This window comes from Neodiprion virginianus, chromosome 2 (genome assembly GCF_021901495.1).
Source record: "Neodiprion virginianus isolate iyNeoVirg1 chromosome 2, iyNeoVirg1.1, whole genome shotgun sequence".
In the NCBI taxonomy this organism is placed as follows: Eukaryota; Metazoa; Arthropoda; class Insecta; order Hymenoptera; family Diprionidae; genus Neodiprion; species Neodiprion virginianus.
This window is the reverse complement of record NC_060878.1, coordinates 18,955,295-18,974,670: the sequence shown is the minus strand read 5'-3', so window position 1 is coordinate 18,974,670 and position 19,376 is coordinate 18,955,295. Positions and strand designations below refer to the sequence as shown.

The 19,376-nt window shown below is 40.1% G+C and overlaps 2 protein-coding genes across 2 annotated transcripts; one reads left to right on the top strand and one right to left on the bottom strand.

The window, feature by feature from the left end:
- The first annotated feature begins 398 nt into the window (after positions 1-398).
- On the top strand, positions 399-1,985 carry LOC124297715 (ATP-dependent DNA helicase pif1-like). The gene has a single exon (XM_046749023.1). It carries the CDS (start codon positions 399-401, stop codon positions 1,983-1,985), a length of 1,587 nt encoding a protein of 528 aa, XP_046604979.1.
- An 11,940-nt stretch (positions 1,986-13,925) lies between these two features.
- On the bottom strand, positions 13,926-15,074 carry LOC124297062 (uncharacterized). Its single transcript, XM_046747659.1, has 2 exons — positions 14,440-15,074; positions 13,926-14,272 (listed from the first exon to the last, which is right to left on the bottom strand). Exons 1-2 carry the CDS (start codon positions 14,795-14,797, stop codon positions 14,061-14,063), a joined length of 570 nt encoding a protein of 189 aa, XP_046603615.1. The 5' UTR covers positions 14,798-15,074; the 3' UTR covers positions 13,926-14,060.
- Between the last annotated feature and the right edge of the window lie 4,302 nt (positions 15,075-19,376).

Here is a 19,376-nt window from a genome sequence, read left to right as displayed (position 1 = left end):
GACGGAAACAAGGAAAACCACTTCCAGGATACCCAGATGTGTATTCCACCGATGCGATTGGTCGAATTTATTCAGTACATCCAAGCAATGATGAATGTTTTTATTTACGACTGCTATTAGTCAATGTACGTGGCCCAACACCATTCCAACATTTACGAACTGTTAATGGTGCATTGTGTGGATCTTACAGAGAAGCCTGTCAACGTTTGCAATTGCTAGAGAATGACGCTCATTGGGATCAAACTCTCAATGATGCTGTAATATCATCACACGCTCATCAAATACGAACATTGTTTTCTATAATCATATCTACATGCTTCCCATCAAACCCAATTGATTTGTGGATCAAGTACAAAGATTATATGTGTGATGATATTTTGTATCAAATACGGAATAGAATGGGGAATCCAAATATACAAATCAGTGAAGAAATTTACAACGAAGCATTGATTTCAATTGAGGACATGTGCTTGATGATGTCAAACAAACTATTAATTCAATTAGGCCTGGCCGCGCCCAATCGTCCAATGCATGATGCTTTTAACCAAGAATTGCATCGAGAAAAACTGTATGATCTCAATACTTCGAAAGAATTAATTCAAATAAATCTTCCACTGTTGAATGAACAACAGAAGTATGTATTTGATACTCTTATGAAAGTAACAAATGATGAAACTGGAGGAATTTACTTCTTAGATGCACCTGGTGGTACAGGAAAAACTTTTTTGATTTCATTAATATTAGCAACAATTCGCTCACAAAATAAAATTGCACTTGCACTCGCTTCGTCGGGAATCGCAGCAACTTTGCTTGAAGGTGGTCGAACAGCCCATTCAGCACTAAAATTGCCATTAAATATGCAAAGCAATGAAACTCCAACCTGCAACATTTCGAAGAACTCTGCAATGGCAAAGATTTTACAGCAATGTAAATTGATTGTTTGGGATGAATGCACGATGGCACATAAAAAATCTTTGGAGGCTTTAGACAGAACCTTAAAAGATCTACGGAGCAATCATAACCGATTTAGTGGTGCAATGATTTTATTAGCAGGAGATTTTCGTCAAACATTGCCAGTGATTCCACGATCAACGCCAGCTGATGAACTCAATGCATGTCTAAAGTCCTCCAATTTGTGGAAACATGTCAAAGTACTTCATTTAAGTAAGAATATGCGTGTCGAGTTGCAAAATGACCAATTTGAAAACATATTCTCTAAACAACTCATTGACATTGGTAATGGCAAATTTCCTAGAGACATGTTGACTAGCTGCATTAACTTTCCTCAAAGTTTTTGTCAGTTGACTCGATCAAAAGATGAACTTATTCAGAAGGTGTATCCAGATGTTTCTCAAAATTACAGAAACCATGATTGGTTGAGCGAAGGAGCTATATTGGCTGCAAAAAACATAGATGTAAATGAATTAAATTTAAAAATTCAAGAACAAATTACAGGCGAGTCGAGGACATATAAATCAGTTGATTCGGCTACTAATCAAGATGATGTAGTCAACTATCCACCGGAATTCTTAAACTCGCTGGATTTGCCAGGATTGCCACCTCACAATCTTCAATTAAAGGTTGGATCGGTAGTTATAATGTTGCGAAATATCAACCAACCGCGTCTTTGCAACGGCACACGGTTAGCGATAAAAAAATTACTAAACAATGTGATAGAAGCAACTATACTGAAAGGAAAGTATAAAGGAGAAGATGTTCTCATACCGCGCATCCCAATGATTCCGACTGATATGCCATTTGAGTTTAAACGACTACAGTTTCCAGTGCGGCTTGCTTTTGCTATGACCATAAACAAGTCCCAGGGGCAATCATTAAGTGTTTGTGGTATTAATTTGGAAAACCCATGTTTCTCACATGGTCAATTGTATGTTGCCTGTTCCCGTGTTGGAAAACCATCGGATTTGTTTGTCTATGCGCCAGGTAATCAAACAAAAAACATCGTATATCACAAAGCACTACAATAAAAATAAAACTGTTTTTTGTTAATAATTATGATTCACATGATTAACAATAAAGCGATTACTTACTTTTAAATGCTTATATATATTTTATTTAATTATTTTTTATTCACAACGCCCTATCACCAGGGTGGACGGTTCTGTTCAGGAGAATTTTTTGCCCAGACTATAAAATAGGTAGGATCAAAAAACTGCCACATTACAAATCTTCTTGACAGGACGAACTCTGTCGGGTCCGCTAGTTTCAAATAAACTTAGAGTTATAGCTTCCATGTATTCCTCATGAGCAAGCGTTTCGTTACCTTTTATTTTTAATGATTCTAATTGTCCCCATACAGTTTCCAAAGAGTGTTTAAGTTTGAGCTGATTTGTATTCAAGATATTAATTTGGACTTGATTTATGTGCAAGGACTTGGTTACAACAAGATTTAGAGTGTCCGTTACATTTTTTAGTGAGGCTAGATTCCCATTAATTATTTCCAAATCATCCGCGTCAGCAGTTCCATAGATTGATTTTTGGATTGTTCCTGAAAAGTTAAACATTCCTCTTTTCGGTCTGATGTTTGGCGTGAGATAAGATTTCCTTAGGGGATACATTTCATTTGCCATGCCCGTCAGAAGGACATGTTTTCCAAATACCGCCTCAGCTTCGCGCGAGGCTTCGTAAGTAACGTCGCTCGACGCGAGCGCTTTCGGAGTACTTGTTTTGGTTCTGTGGGATTGAGATTCCCTTGATTTAGAGGAGCGGCGCGTCATTTGAAGAATAGGCGCACCCAAGTCTAAAATGACTTCCAAAATATTCTTGTGTGACGAGGCACGGGAAAATTCTAAATATAAAGCGTCCAGGGCGGACTGGGCGAGGGATCGCTGACCAGGGTTCCAATGGTCCAGATAGGTATCCCGTATCGACTGGAGGCCTCCGAGTTTGTCGTGAATGTCGAGTAATGGTTTGGTGAACCCTCTTGCGTCAATGGATTGGAATATCTTCCATCTTTCCTGGTACATGTATACTTTGCCCACTTCCTCCTGGAGTAGAGTCCCATTGATAACTGAGACATCGAAGTAGGCTAGGGACAGACTGCTACACCTATAACAAAAGAAACTAAGACTCTATTCCGTGGAGATCCAATCGTTACCCTGAACCCGTTTTAGTTTAATTCTAGGGATTGGATCGTTTTCCCTTGGTCCGGTGTCGTATTCGTAGTACGGTTTGGTATTATTCAGATGGGTCTTCCAATAAGACGCTGTGGAATCATCCGCGGTTTTCTTGTAAGTGATATTTCCTTTTTGTTCGTTGATCTCGACGACGACGAATGGTCCATTCCAAATCCTTTTCAAGGCGTTCTGTCGCGTATGGTTCTTGATCATTACTTTATCTCCCACTTGATATAAAGGAGTTTGTCGTCGTGTTCCTTGGTCCACTTGTTTTTGGTTTTTCTCTCTGGACTTGGTAAGCCAGACCAGAGCTTTCTCGAACCGTTCCTCCCATTTTCGTATCCACAACATTTTCTTACTAATCACGGTTTCCAATCGATTTTCGCGGAAACCGTCAGGATTGTTGGCTTCGTGACAGAACATGAGGTTGTGAGGCGTTTCACCTGTTGATTGATGAACGGAAGTGTTATAGGCACGTGCCATTTCTATTAAAACCTTGTCCCAAGTGTGTATTCTCTCTTTGCAGGCAGTTCAAATATAGTCTTTCAAGACACTATGCATTCGTTCTATAGAGCCGTTTGACTGCGGGTGATATGCGGTTGTGGTGATATGTTTGATATTATAGTGTTCGAGAAAGGAATCGGTCAGCTCGTTACAAAACTCCTTTCCCATGTCCGTCAAGATTACTTTGGGGCACCCGAAATTACGTATCCAGTACTCTGATAGAGCCTTGATAACTTCTGTCGCGGTTTTGTTCGTAAGTGGGGCACATTTAATGAATTTAGTTATTGAATCCTGCATCGTGAGGATATATCGGTGTTTATTCCAGGATTCGACCAGAGATCCGACGATATCTATTGAAATTTGATCGTTAGGTTTTTCAGCAAAGGTTTCGAAAAGAATAGCGGGTGATTTCATTTGTATCCTTTCCTTCTTATACATCTGACACGTAGGGCATGCCTGGATAAAGGAATTGATATCATTCTCCATACGTGACCATACGGCCGTTTCTTTTACTCGGTCAATTGTTTTTGCTAGGCCAAAGTGTCCATTGATGTCGTTGTGAGCGCTGGCCATGATTTCTTTCTGTTGCTGTTTGTTAGGCACATCCTTTCCTGTCAAGCAAGATGATGTGTCTGCACCTGAGTCCTGACGTATCCTTTTGAGATCTTCGATGATCGAATTGGTTTCTTCTTTGGTGGTTTTCTTAGGGTCAATCCAGAAGTATATCTTTTCGTACCTTTTCGGATGAATGTAGTTTCTGAGTTTCTCACGTCTATCAGTCTGATTCTTTGGTATAATCAGGGTGTTGTCAGAGGCATCCTTTTCTTCTAGGGTAAACTTCACCCATTTGCCGTCTCCCCCTTTTCGATTTCGGTTGGGAACGAGTTTGATGTGAGATTTTGTTCTGCCTGTTGTGAGTGACAATCTCTCGATGTCAATGTGGCGTGCGGCAATATGGTGAACCCACTTGGGATTCCTATCAATAGGTGTGATTTCGTATAGTCCCTTTTCCAATTCGGTGAGTTTTCCGAAGATGTCTTCCTTTGTGCGAAAGACTCTAGATAACTCATCCGCTACTACGTTACTTTTTCCCGAAACATGTTCTATCAGGAATGAGTATTCCTCCAATCTTAGTCTCCAACGCAGCAGGCGTTGACTGGGGTCTACGCAATTTTTCAGCCATACTAGTGCACGATGATCGGTGCGGATGATGAAGGGTTTTTCTGGTCTATTGAGCCAATATACTCCTAGTCTCTTGACGGCCCATACAACAGCAAGCATCTCCTTCTCCGTCGTGCTGTAATTCCTTTCCGCATCATTCAGGGTTCGAGAAAAGAAATATATGGGGTGGCCGTTTTGAGATAGTACCGCTCCAATTCCATCGTTTGACGCGTCGGTGGTTACGACGTATTGTTTAGCTGGGTCTGATCTCACAAGTATCGGTGGTGTGACCAACTTTTCTTTCAGGGTTTCGAAGGCTTCTTGGCAGGCTGCTGACCAATCCCATGGGGTGTCCTTTCTTGTTAACCTGGTTAATGGTTTCGCTAACATTGAATAGTTTGGTATGAACTTTCGGTAATACCCCGTCAAACCAAGGAAGGATCGAATCGTCTTAACGTTGACTGGAACGGGTAATTGTTGTATCGCTCTGGTCTTTTCCGGATCTGGTTTGCTTCCTTCGTCAGTAATGACATATCCGAGGTATCTCACTTCAGTTTTCATGAAGGCGCACTTCTCTGGCTGGAGTTTCAGGTTACATTGTCTTAAACGCTGAAATACGGTTCTTACATTTCGATGGTGTTCTTCCTCCGTTTCACCAAAAATTATTACGTCATCAATGTAGACGCAACAGATCTTCTGATTCAATCCTCTCAGCGCATCGTTCATCATGCGTTGGAAGGTCGCAGGAGCGTTCTGTAATCCGAAAGGCATTCGTTGGTATTCGAAATGCCCGTCGGGGGTTGAGAAGGCAGTATATTTCTTGGAGTCAGCAACCATGTTGATCTGGTGGAAACCTGCGGCCATGGCGACAGTAGTGAAGAACTTGGCCCTTCCCATGTGATCGAGTAAATCCTCGATTATTGGTATCGGATAAGAATCCTGAACGGTAAGTTCATTAATCTTCCTGAAATCGATTACAATTCTATACTTGGGCTTTCCGTCGGGGCCCGGTTTTTTGGGTACAACCCAAACTGGCGAGTTGTATGGCGACTCGGATTCCGTTATTATTCCTTGTTTCAACATTTTCTCTACTCCCTCTTTTACAACCTGCTGGTGCAGCTGTGGAGCACGGAAACTTTTCACATTTACAATGCGTTGAGGATCTGACAACACGATGCGATGTTCAGTCATTGAAGTTCCATTGACCATGTCTTCCTCCTGTGAGGCAAAGATATCGCTGAAATCCTGAAGAATATTCTAAATTTCTTTCTGGTACTCCTCCGGTAGGTGTTTCAAGTCGACAGTATGTTGGAGCGCCTGCTCTCTTTCATCACGTGGTTGTTGCCATACACCTGGGGTTGACATACTTTTTACTCGGTGGACTTGGACGTTCTCCAGTTCGAGCTCGATATCTTCGTCTTCAGCGGTGGTGATGATTCCATAAGCCGTACCATGATTGTTCGTGTGTACAATCTGCACCGGGATATTTTCCATAGGCATTCCGTCTCTATAGACCATGCGTAACATGAGATCGAGATTCTTTTCGTCGGTATCGATGGCAATTTTGTTCACCGAATTTGGTTTAAATCGAATTTTTCGTTCGCTACTAAGGTGGTGTATCTTATTCTTCAGGGTGAGCGTCGAGGCATTCAACTGGAAATCTTGCCTCCTCATAAACGGGTTTCCCATGATTCCATCTTCTTCGTCAGGCAGATAATCGTCTGGTATAATGACGAATTCGTCCTTTAGCCCCATGTGAGTTAGTACAGCAATTTCATTCGCGGAATTTAGCGCTTTGCCAGTCTTAAAGGAAATTTTGCGATTGATAATTGGACAAATTTGTTTATCCGATGAATAAATAACCTTCTGTTTCATGAGGTTTATTGATGCACCTGTATCGACCATAAGGGCTACTCCTTGCTTTGTTTCTCCAAATTTCATTACAGCACACTGTAGTAACCCCTGTGAAACTGAACATACACGGGCTCCTGTTGGCACTCGTCCTCTAGTTCGTCCTCCTGACCCTCTATTTCCTCTTCCTCTGACTGGAGTTCCTCTGACGTGCAATTGACTTGGTCGTTGGGCGGTTTGTCTTTGAGGCTAGCGTTTTGAAAATTTGCGTCTCGCTTATTGCCGTTAGTATTACGGCGTTGGTCGTTCTGTGGTCGGCGCGGAGCGTAGCACTTCCGGCTGTAGTGTCCTCTGGTTCCGCAATTATGACATACTGCTTGTTGTTCATGGGCGGTCCGATGTGTGTTACAGGTGTGGCATTCACATCTCTGGAGTTCTTTATCTTCATCTTGTTCCGCTTTATCGTGGTGGTGGACAGACGCTGGTGGTCGAGTAGTTGACCTTGGCGAGTTCGTCGAGGTTCTTTGTTGTACCTGGAATCTTCGCGTATCTGATGCGCTGCCTGGCCCATAAATTTGGGACTTGTTTCAAAACGTGGGTATCGAGGCTGTGTCGTTACTGTTCATCAGCTGTTGTTGATGCATTCGGAAATTCAATTCCTCGCCTTCGGCTTCTTTCGCGGCCTTCTGGGCTTCTAGTAACTTGAAGTACTGGCGGTTTTTGACTTGATAGAATATCCTCGGATTGAGTCCGTACAGATAGTACTGGCACACTCTATTTTCGAGGTCTTGAAGATTAGGATCGATGTTCGCTCGTAGTTGTTGATTCGAGAAGGCAGCTACGAGATCTTGGTAAATCTGATTGAATTTGAGATTGTAGGCGTCCACAGTGTCGCCCTTTTGGCCTGTTCTGCCAAGCTCCATTTCCAATGTGGTGGCACTTTTCTCGACAATGACGGCTGGTCTTATGGCTTCGAGTAAAGTTGGGATTGTACGAGGTCTCCTCTGGTTGATGGTCTTCTGAAGAGCTCCTCCTGTCTTCAAGCTGATTACCATGCTCAAAAACGGGAAACCTTGGGTTGGCATAACTACCATATCGGCGGCTCTTACTTGCATGATCCAAGCGTGTACGTCTTTGCCTGCTTTTCCTTCCAGTCTGCAATCAATCATCTTGATGGCTTGAAACGCGGGTAGGAAATCTTGGATCGCGTAGGGCTCGTCCGCTGGGCGATTTGGTTCTCCGGGGTATCTTCCGGCAGCATCGGGGCGTAGGCTGACATCATTCAAGTAAGCTACCGTTCGTGCATACGGGCCTGGGTCTCTTGGATTTCGAGGGGGAAGCACGTCTCGGGGTGGCGCAGTTGCCGGTAGTTGAATTCTTGTTAGGTTTCTTCGCGCGAGTTCCTCAATGTTCCTCATTATCTCTTGCTGTTGGCGTAAAGCTTCGGGATCACTCAGCAACTGGGACATATTGAACGTCACAGTGTCCGGACGACGATGTGGTAAAGTAGCAGACATTTCCAAGGCTCTTCGAAGTTCATCCTCTACTCGCTGTTCTAGACGACGACGCGGGACGTTGTTACGGGTATTGCTACCAGTACCTCGTGGAACTTCGTAATCCGTCGGACCATTAGGCCACTGTGGACTAGGCCTTGGTGTTAGGCGTACGTTCGGCATCCGTGATAAACGTCGGCTTTCCTCGAGAACGCGTTGCAGTGTCGAATCCGTATCCGACAAGATATCATGGTTTACATTGGCTCGCGCGGTGAAAAATCGGTCGTTTTCTAATGAGCGATTTTGGTGAAGGATCGGTATTGGCATCGCATTTATACCTAGATGGTCTGAGTCTGAATTGGCTGGGGAGCCCACCTCATTGATGCGCGGTGTCGGTGGCAGCAATCGGTTTTGAGCGAGCCCGTATAATGCCGAGTAACGTGGTGGGTTTGTTACGGTTGAGGGAGCTATCTGAGTAGGACCTTCCACCTCTGATTCAACGAGACGCGCGGTATCTAGTTGAATTCACGGTATCGCTCCGGTATGGTTTCCGGGCGGTCTCAAAATATTAGAAACATTCGGATCATCGCTAGTTGTTAAGCGATAATAGTTATTGATTGCTTCTCGATTGGTATTACTATTTGTAAGAGCTTCCTCTTGACGGTTTTCTTCGGTTAATTGGTTATTCGGTTGTTGCATTTCCTGAAACATTTGGTCGGTGACGCTTTCAAGCGTGTCTTCGGCACGCGGAACTGTTTCAGAGTTTCGATTTATTTCTACATTATTGCGACGAATGAAGTCGTGTTCACGGCGTTCTTGATTTCTCAATTGAATAAAACGGGTAACCTCTTCTATAGGCAAATCTTCGCGGTGAGCAAGTTGACGCGCAGTTAACCTCTCTCCGTTTAATTGCTCTAGACCAAGACGGTATCTGCCCATTGCCGTTAAATCATTACGTTCGGTGGCTTCTTGTAGCCCATTCATAAGCTGAGTCATTTGGTTCGTCAAATCCCAAAATCTTTCTTCAAACCGGGATTCAGAAGTGACGGATTGTCCATCTTCTGCAGTCTCAACAATAGTGGGAGGTACTGCCGATCTCCGGTCATTGTTTTCGTTCACGTCCATTGTGAATTTATTTTTAAATTTACCTTGAGTCAAGCTTTGACTTTACTTATTTGAATGATTCAAGTTTGACCATCAAATTCTTAGTTTCGATCACGATTTGTCCTTCGATAAGTTTATGGTGACTCGAGTAAGTAACAAAATGCTTGTACTTACGCTAGGAGTAGCCAAATTGAGGTGTGAAGCATCACACTCGAAGATCGTGGTAGCCGTCGGTGCGAGGCTTCGATGTCCTGGAGTCTCTGACAGGCACCGGGGGCAAGAAAATAAGAGCGGTTCGAGTCTGAGTGTCCTTATTCTCACTTCACTTCACTTAGACGGTTTAAATGCGAAGTTTATTGTATCTAAGGAGTGCAGAATTTTATACTTGCTTCCTTTCCAATAAATACACAAGTTCACTATGGGAATCGTCCAGTGTAGAATCAGGCGGTCTACACTCAGTCCCTGGTTATCAAGCGGTCTACACGCAGTCCTTGATTGTCTACGCAAGGCGGCCTTTCACTCTATCCCTTGCTAGGTACAATTCGTAATAATTACTTATCAACGCGTAGCCGAAGGTTCGCGCGTGAATTTATTGGGCTTATGCACTCACTTCCAAAGTTCGTCACTATGATCCGGCCGTTTGATACGCGCGCCGCGTTCGTTGGTTTAAACCGGATCCTGGCAGGATCGCCAAATTTGTCATGCAAATATTGCGCAACGATTATATATGTATTTATATGTTTATTCAAACAGAGAATTGAATGATAATTGATAACAACAAATGGTAAGGGGAAGCGTTAACGTTATATTATATTAAATTAGACGTGCGTTACGCCTGGAAGCAGCATTGAGACTGCTCACACGGCCTCTCGCCGGGCTCGGCGACAGTGCATATGAAGTGCATAATCGCGTAATTTGAGCACTGCTGCCGATAAGAAAGCCAAGCGCATAAGGCGGGCTACGCTGCATGATAAATTTTGCACTCATCTAAATGATCCCCGGCATGTTCCTACGAGAGGATATAAACTGTTACATTTCATTAGAAATGTTCCAGCTCCATCACAGCTACTTCATTAAGCGAAACTCAGGCTACGGTCACCAAGCAGATGTATCGGCTAAAGAATCTCGAGTACTGTCGTTAACGCCAATCCTCAATGACTATCCGTTCCTCGGCAAGCCTTTATTAAGTATCTCTCGAAATTTTCTCGCAAGAAGGTTAGCAGTGCTTAACGCTCCACATCCAGGACACGAATTCGCCAACTCCCTCGTGATCCTTGGCGGCCATTCTCTCTCGCAATGACTAACTTCTGCGCAAAACACTCGCCACCCGAATCTATATCGCAACACTACTACTCTGATTAGTCGCCAGAACTCGAGAGATCTTCGATGGCCGATCGGCCGCAACGCCGATCTCGTCACGCTGATCCTCCGTGACGTCATCCCCCTAAGAATGCGCAACAATCGATCTGTCATCGATTTTGGGGATTGCGCAACTTGCCGCGCACCCGTCGTCGCTACGCGGCGCAGAACTTAAGGTAGTACCGTGATAAATCACTTTTCTTACAATATTTTTCAATTTTCGAATACACATAATTTGAAGTGTCCTTTACACGTAGGAATTTTTTTTAATAGTCCTTGCGGTACTAAATTTTGCAATATTAGCGATCAAAAGTCGTACAATTTACATGTATTCCCTATCCCGACCGTAGTTAGAGTGAGCATTTTATTTAATAACAGCCATACTTTTCTTAGAATTTTTTTTAAAAACTGAGAATTATTAATTGAGGATATAACAAGTAATTTTTTTCAAAAAAAACATAAACAAGCCGTATTCATTTTTTTGTAAATAATTCTTAAAGTTTGTTGCTTTTAATGATTTTCAAACTTTCTCTCATAACCTGACCCGTGAGAAATAGTGACTTGGCAACGTTGCCCTACGCGGGAAGTTTAAAATGCCATAAAGGCCCAACGAATTGAAATAAATGTCAGAACTTTGCGGATATAGGTTACGGTACAGAAAAAATTGAAATTGTTAATATTTTCAATAATGAAGTGGATAAATCATAAATAACTACACTACAAATATATTAATTATTTATTTACTTAAAATTACAGTTTTCGACAAAGTCTTTAACAAAGGCATTTATTTATAACTTTAGAAAAATATTAAATGCTACTAATATTTTACTTTTTTTTAGAAACTCTTTCTTTCTTACAAATATTTTTATTTGGTTTATTAATCACTAGGTTTGGCACGTTTTCATTTCTTAAAAATTTTAAAACATTTTCTATAATATCTTTTTTTCTGGTTATCCTTACTTTATTATCAATTTTTGCAGTAAACAATCGTACCACGCCGTCATCACCTTCTTGCTTAAAAATTTCTTTTAAATAATCAACTGAAATGTCATTTATAGCTAATTTTTTATACATGTTCAAGGAAATAATATCTTTTAACTCGCATAATACTTTTAAATTGACTTTTGTTTTCTTTGCATTTGATAATTCTTGCAAGTAAACTTGACATTTCTAAGACATTTGTAAGAAGCCAACAACTTTTTTTTTACGTCGAGTATTTCGACTAAATTCTGTAAAATTAAAACATCATAAGCAGCATCGTGAAATGATTGCGGCTCATCATCTGAATTACTTAAAAAATCTTGACTAAGACTCTCTAATTTAAATTTACCAGGACCTTTTCTATCACTTAATACTGATCGAAACGTTGTTAAAGTATCCCCAAAACCTATAATTAAATCTAGAATAGTCGAAGCATTTACATTACTTATTGCACGTAAAAGGCGAGGAACATCAAACCGGGCATTATGCGCTACTAACAAACATTTCTTTCTACCCTTAGACAATTTTTTTAAAAATTGCCTGAAAGATTCTAATGCATCAGAAATCTTTAGAGTTTGTACCTTCTTCTTATCATGAAATAAATTTTTCCCATGATCATGGTGAAGTTTAGTAACGGCACTCGCTGACGCGAAGATGTTAGTTTTGGTGTGAATGTAAACATTAAAAACTTCTGTGTCACAGATAGCAGCTATTTGTAGAATATGAGCATCAGCTGCAAATCCAGTAGTTTCAATGTCGAAGTAAACGACAATTGTTTCATGTTCATCAATAATGTTACTCTTTTTGCTATCACGAACATAATCATTTAATCTATTAATCCCGCAATTACTTTCATAAGTAATACCCTCACTTTTTTCATTATTTTTCCTCAAAAGCTCTCTCTTTCTCTTCAATTCTAATCGACGTATTTTTTTACCCTTTGTCTGGTTAAATATCGTTATCTTCTCTCGGTGTACATCCATTTGACGAACGTATTTAACTGTTTGAAGTCCATTAGGAAGATTTAACTTTTTTTGAATATTCAAAACACTCGTATCACCATCATTTTTAACACAAAAAGCAGATGCAACTCTGATATCACAAGCAGCACTTGTGCTCAAACATTTATTTTTATGAGCTTTATGAGCTACAACATTATTAAAACTCTCATTGCCTTGGCTTGAAGCCACTACAGAGAATTTATGTGAGTTAGCGGCATATACTTCAAATAAGTTAACTAATGCACCGTATAAAGTTTCATCTGATAGATTGAGTGTATGCTTTTTATTAAGATTGCACCAATTACCGCAATTTTCGTGTCTACTGAATAAGTGATCAGGTATTTGCTTCAAATTTAAAGCCAACTGTTCAGATTTCCCCTTATTTTGAGACACAGCATATGAGAAGCATTTTTTAATGTGAGGAGAAACACCCTGTCTAGCCAATTCTTTATAACTGATTGAATTTTCCACAATGCTGTCCCAAAATTCTTGGTCAAGTGATTTTTATCACATAATTTATGAAATTCTTGAGTTGGATTGTATGCTCGTACAGCAGCAATCATAGAACTGTCTTCGTCTCCTATGATGGCTCGTACTTGAAGACCAGCTTCCTTTAAGATGCTGCTGTGATTGACAAGTTCAACTCCTGCCGCAGGCTCCATCACTTTAGCACTACCGTAAAAATTTAATCGACAGTCATGGTCTTCTTTTTTACGACCCATATCGCATTTCCGGCATTTTCAATTTTTCGTCGTGTAATCCAAAATGTTTCCCGATAAAAATCCAATAATTGTACTACAACCGTTCAAGCTGTCATAGCTACGTTCATTACCACGTTTTGTCCAACCCATATCAAATGATACTATTATATTTATTATTTCACCTAAAGCATTATCAATATAAATAATGATTATTCTGTGAATAGATGTTGAGGATGTCAAGTTGAGGAAAAATATCTTTGGCGATTTCCGGAGGCCTTAAATTGGAAGAAAAAATTTCATTTAATTTCTAATCATGTTTTTATTTTTATTTTATTTATTTATTCAATTCAATATCAAATGTACAACATACAACAAAAATTTTTCTGTAAAGTACATAATTTCGAAGTGCGCGATTTACAATTATATACTATTTACCTAAAGCTATGACAGCAATACTCAATTTCTCTTTTGTGATAGTAAAACAAGAAAATCACAAGTCATATTTCAAGTTAAGATTTAATTTGCCGTATATTATACATTTGATGATAACATAATAATTATAAATCATCCAATAATGCACAATTTTTTAAATATATGATAGAAATTCCACAAAAATATTTACAATTTTCAGCCATGATTATGTCACAATTCAATTAATTACAATGCAATAATATTTTGCTATCAGAAAACCTTGGAGTAAAAATGTGATTTATAATCATTATTTTATCAGCATCAGCTCTTTCAATATTTTAAATAAATCGAAATAAATGCTTACAATGTATCGCATAATTTCTTTACATTTTTAACGACCAATTCTTTTTCTTCTGATGCAGCTCGCTTACAACTGTCCTTTGCTTCTGATTCAATAGCTTTGCCAACTATAACCTCATATCTTTTATATAGTTGATTTCTAATTTGAGGTAAATTTGCACAAGCTAGAATCTTATTTAAACTGGTGTTTCCTACACCTGAATGGATAGCTCCTGAAACATATCATTAATTAATACATTATATAACAAACTAAGTACATTTATATATGTATTTTTTAATTAAACTATAACACTGTATTAATATAATAGATATTAATAAATTGATAATAATTAGGTGTCAAATTAATTATATTGATTGAAATATGATATTTATGACTTACCAAGTACCACGGATGAATTAATATCAGAGACTGTCTTGGTTTTTACTCCACTGTTGACCTTATTAAGCTTTGCACATTTATCACACTTTATTTTAAATTTTGAATGCAGACCTTCTGTTTTGATCTCATAAAGCTTCTCCAAATCCAAAAGACTTCTGCAGCTTGTGCATTTCAGATTTGTTGCAATTACTTTCCACGTAACTATCCCATTCTCGTCAGGAATTTTATCTCCGTCCTTTCCGTCAAATGCAATTTCAACTTTTGGTTTTTTAGCATTAGACATACCTGCTAATGCATTATTAATTTTATCAGCAGTCCTTTTTTTGACAAATCTGCCGTTTTTTAATCGCGAAGTCATTGTGTATTATTTTCAGTCTCCAATTATGACTAACCTCAAATTGATTTCATAACAATACATTTCTCTACAACACATGCTTGAGGGGCAAGAGATACTGAGTTAGAATGCAGCGTTGCCAAGTCAGACAAAAGACGCAATGGGAAAATTTTTATACTTCTGCGCATATAAGAGGAGGCCCAAAGGTGTACTGTATCTCAACTACTTTTTACTTTAGTTATAATGTTTTATACAGGGGATATTTCTCTGGAAGTTGAGGACTGCTGCTATCACGGTACTACCTTAAGGCTAGATCGCGATGGTTAGGCGGGGTGGTCCTCCCTCGTCGCTAGCTGGTCTCTCGCGGTTGTCACGGTTGGGCGTAGGCGGGGTGAGCGGGGAGGCTGCGGCGCGCCGGCCGCCAGCGGGAATCGCGTCCGCCTTGGATTCCCGCGTTGCAGGGATCTGCGTTGTCTCCCCCTCCGAAGCCTCGGTATCCTTCCCGCGAGATCTCCGCGGTTTCGCCTTGCCTCGAAATATCCTCGGCGTCGGAGTTGGTCACGGGCTGGTAGCCGGTGTACTCGAAAAAAAAGTAAAAAAAAAACAAAAGCCTGTAATATCTTGTTCGTTATGCGCTATTTCGTCCCTGTCGAAGCCCGGGTGCGTGACTCCAGTTCTGGCGCTCTCTAGGATTATTTCGCGACTCGATTTTCGAAACCCTGATTCCTGGATCCCGCCCAGGGTTCGGGAAGTCTCTTGTAACGGGCAGGCCTAACCGAAATGCCACGTTACAATATATATATATATATATATATATATATATATATATATATATATATGAATGTATTGTTGGAGGCAGCATCTGTTAAAAGAAATAAAAATACTTATTAATCACAGTTTATCGATGACATAATCAGCATTATTCCATAGCTTTGTCATACGGTACACCATAACCCTGAAGTTGAATCCCCAAATAGTTTAAAGAAAGGAATATTCCATTAATAGGTACAAATTTTCTATTATTTTATTCATCATGTGGGTGGGGGTGGGTGAACTTTTCAAATAATAGCGGTTGGATGCTTTGAATGGATGTTTTTTATTTATCAACAATAACATTCTTTTTTTAGCTTATACATAATAATGGTGATAGATCAGCATATAACCTTACACACACATTTTCATTATTCGCAGAATAATAGTAATGATCAAACATACTACCTCAAAATTGACTTATACCAATTTTTTCACAGTACCACTAATCGGATTATATTCAACAATGCGATCATGCAAGATCATGCAGTAGGCAGAAGTGTGTGGGGAGAACGCAATGCTAGAGTCAAATTCCAATCGAATATCCACCGGTCCAGTTTTCAAACAAACCATCTGGACGATTCGCCGATCGGTTACTTTCTCGAGGTAGATTTGGACTATCCTGCAGAACTCCACGAGGATCACAAAGACTTACCTCTTTGCCCCGAGCATTTTACTCCTCCAGGTAGTAAAAACGCCAAACTCGCGACCACTTTTCACCCGGAAACAAAGTATATATTGCACTATAGAAATTTGGAGCAGTGTTTGAGTTTAGGATTGAAAGTAATGAAAGTGCACAGAGTTTTGAAGTTTGTACAATCTCCATGGCTCGAGCCTTACATCACTCTCAACACGGACATGAGTAAGTGTTTAGAGAGAAGGCAAAAAGATATGGATCATCGACGTGGGATCCGCGAATTAATGATGAGAACGAGTGTGAATGAAACGAAAGTGATGTTGAGATGGAGAGAGATAATGAATACCGATAAACGAGAATTTTATTGGTTTCGATGAGGCGATACAAACCGTATCGCAAAAGAACGTTACAGAGAGTGATGATTTTACAGAGCGAGAGAACACATAGATTATATACATACATGATTTCGAGATAGTAGACAATACATAAGATACAGCTGATGGGTTTTGAGTCGCGACACGGGCAAGAGGCGAGATTTGACGCAGAGACGGCAAGTAAATATTGCACGCGAGTGTGCGTACATGTGCGAGGACGATTTTGAGACACACATTTAAATATTCGATACCTTGCCGAAACAGTAAGCGGTCCAGGAATGAATTTGAGGAAAACTTTTACAAACTCATGAATAACGCGGTATTTGGCAAGACTATGGAGAATGTGTGAAATCATAAAGATGTAAAATTAGTTACAAAATGCGAGGGAAGAGGTGGTGCGAGAGCGCTTATTGCCCGGGCAAACTTTCACAGCTGCACCGTATTTGGCACTGATATGGCCATCATTGAAACGAATCGTGCCAAAGTTCACTTCGCTAAACGTATTTACGTCGGTGCAGCGATTCTAGATCTGTCAAAAATCATTCTTTACGATTTCCACTATAATTATGTGAAATCCAACTTTTCGAACAGCGAGGTCAAATTGTTGTATACCGACACAGACAACCTTATTTATCAATTTAACGTATCGAACATCTACGATATCATCAAACGTGATGTGGATACAGTGTTTGATACCTCTGACTATCAGCCCGACAATGTGTATGGCATTCCGCTTAAAAACAAGAAACGACTAGGGCTAATGAAGAATGAAAATAATGGTAAAATTATGACAGAGTTTGTAGGACTGCGAGCAAAGCTGTACACATTTACTACGATGGGCGAGGATGGGGAAAAAGTGAGTAAGCGTGCCAAGGGTGTAAAAAATTCTTCGATATATAGCATCACGTTTGATAATTATAAGCGCTGTCTGATGGCGTACCAAGAGTTGACCCTCCCCCAGTGTTTGATACGAAGTAAGAAACATGAAGTAAGCACGATCGTACAAAAAAAATTGGCTCTGAGTTGGCAGGATGACAAGCGGCAATTGATACCTGGACAGACCGACACCCTACCTTGGGGGTTTGTCCCAGCCCCCCAATAGCTATGGGATGAAACTGTAGACGTAGAATTATTATGAATATTTACGTTTGACGCCTCCCGGTGATCCGCCATCATGCGGAAACGATTTTCACTGCATTTGAAAATGTGAATTCATATACTTGACATTTATTTATTCATTTATTTATTTATTATCAATATATTGAGAAATTATTTATTTTTATTCGTGTACCTCGAGAGAAGTTTCCGGAAAACGAATAAAAGTTTTCAGAAAAATGAAATAAAGTTTTCCAAAAACTTTGTTCCCATTTGATTAACACGTAAAATAAGTTTTCAGAAAATGTAAATAAGTTTTCTGAGAACGAAAAAAAGTTTTCTGAAAATGAAAAAAATTTTTCCAAAAAATGAAATGTGTAATAATCGTATGAGAAAATTGCAGATTATTATTATTATTATTATTATTTTCATGGTACAGAGTATGGCACATGAGCATGCAAAAGGAGATAAGTGTATAAATATTTGTATATTCAAATCTTTTATTGTAATTCGAAAAATACATACAAATTATGTTACATGTCTGTTTTATTTATCCAACTATTGTGCGAACTATCAAAACCCAACCATTTCACATAGACCTGATTCTCCCGTTTCCGTAATACCTTCTCCACAAGATAGCCGTCGGGGTATTTTAATTTACCGAGCGCCTCCTCCTAGAAGCCCCCCTTGATGGGGTGATCGTGATAATCGGTAAGTTTGTACGTCGGTGGATTGGTATTTTTCACCTCATTCACGGTGAATATTTCAGTCGTCCAATTGGGTGTATAGCCTTTTTCAAATACATTCTTGTACTTGCTGATTCGAACTCGATTGCCTACACTGAATTTTCGCGCTCGATCACTTCGTTTGATTTGCCGAGGCTTGTACACGCTACGATACAGCTGTTTTTTATTCTCCGTTCTAACATCCACCAGTTTCATTCGAATCGTCCGATGTTTGGTGTTGTTGTAGGACTTCATTAAATGATCCAAAATATCAATCCACTCGTACGATCCTTGGAGAGTAAACCGCTTCCACATTTTATTCTTCAATGTTCGATTAAAACGTTCGCATATCGACGCCTTTAAGTTGCTCAATGTCGAATACATGTTGACATTGTGATGCTTCACGAGGGCTTTGAATTCGCTGTTGTAAAATTCTTTGCCTCGATCAACGTGTAGATGTGTGGGTATACGGCTCTGGGTCAGTACAGATTTCATGGCAGCAGTAACATCTTTCTCACTCTTGGACTTTATCGGCACCGCCCACGCGTACTGGGAAAATATATCGATGATGGTTAGTAGGTATTTGTATCCCTTGTTGTGCGAGCTGTATGCGGTCATATCGACAAGATTAGCTTGCCAGGTCTCATCCAGTCCGCGTACGTCTACGAATCGGCGCGGATAGTTGCGTCGTACCTGTCTGTGAAGTTCAGCAGCTATCACAGCCTTCATTGTTCCCCACTCTTCACCTTTCAATTTTTCAAATTGGCGCTCAACCACTCTGGTTCCTCAATCGATACTAATTCCCCGCGGGCTTGTTCCAGCACCAGTGTTGCTTGATCCCCAATATGTTTGATGCGACTCAACGTGTTTTCTACGATTTTGTTATTTATGCGTAGCTGTGTCAACTCCTCGTTGTGATTATGCGCGAAACTCTCAAAATTTGATTGAAAAGTATCCACAAT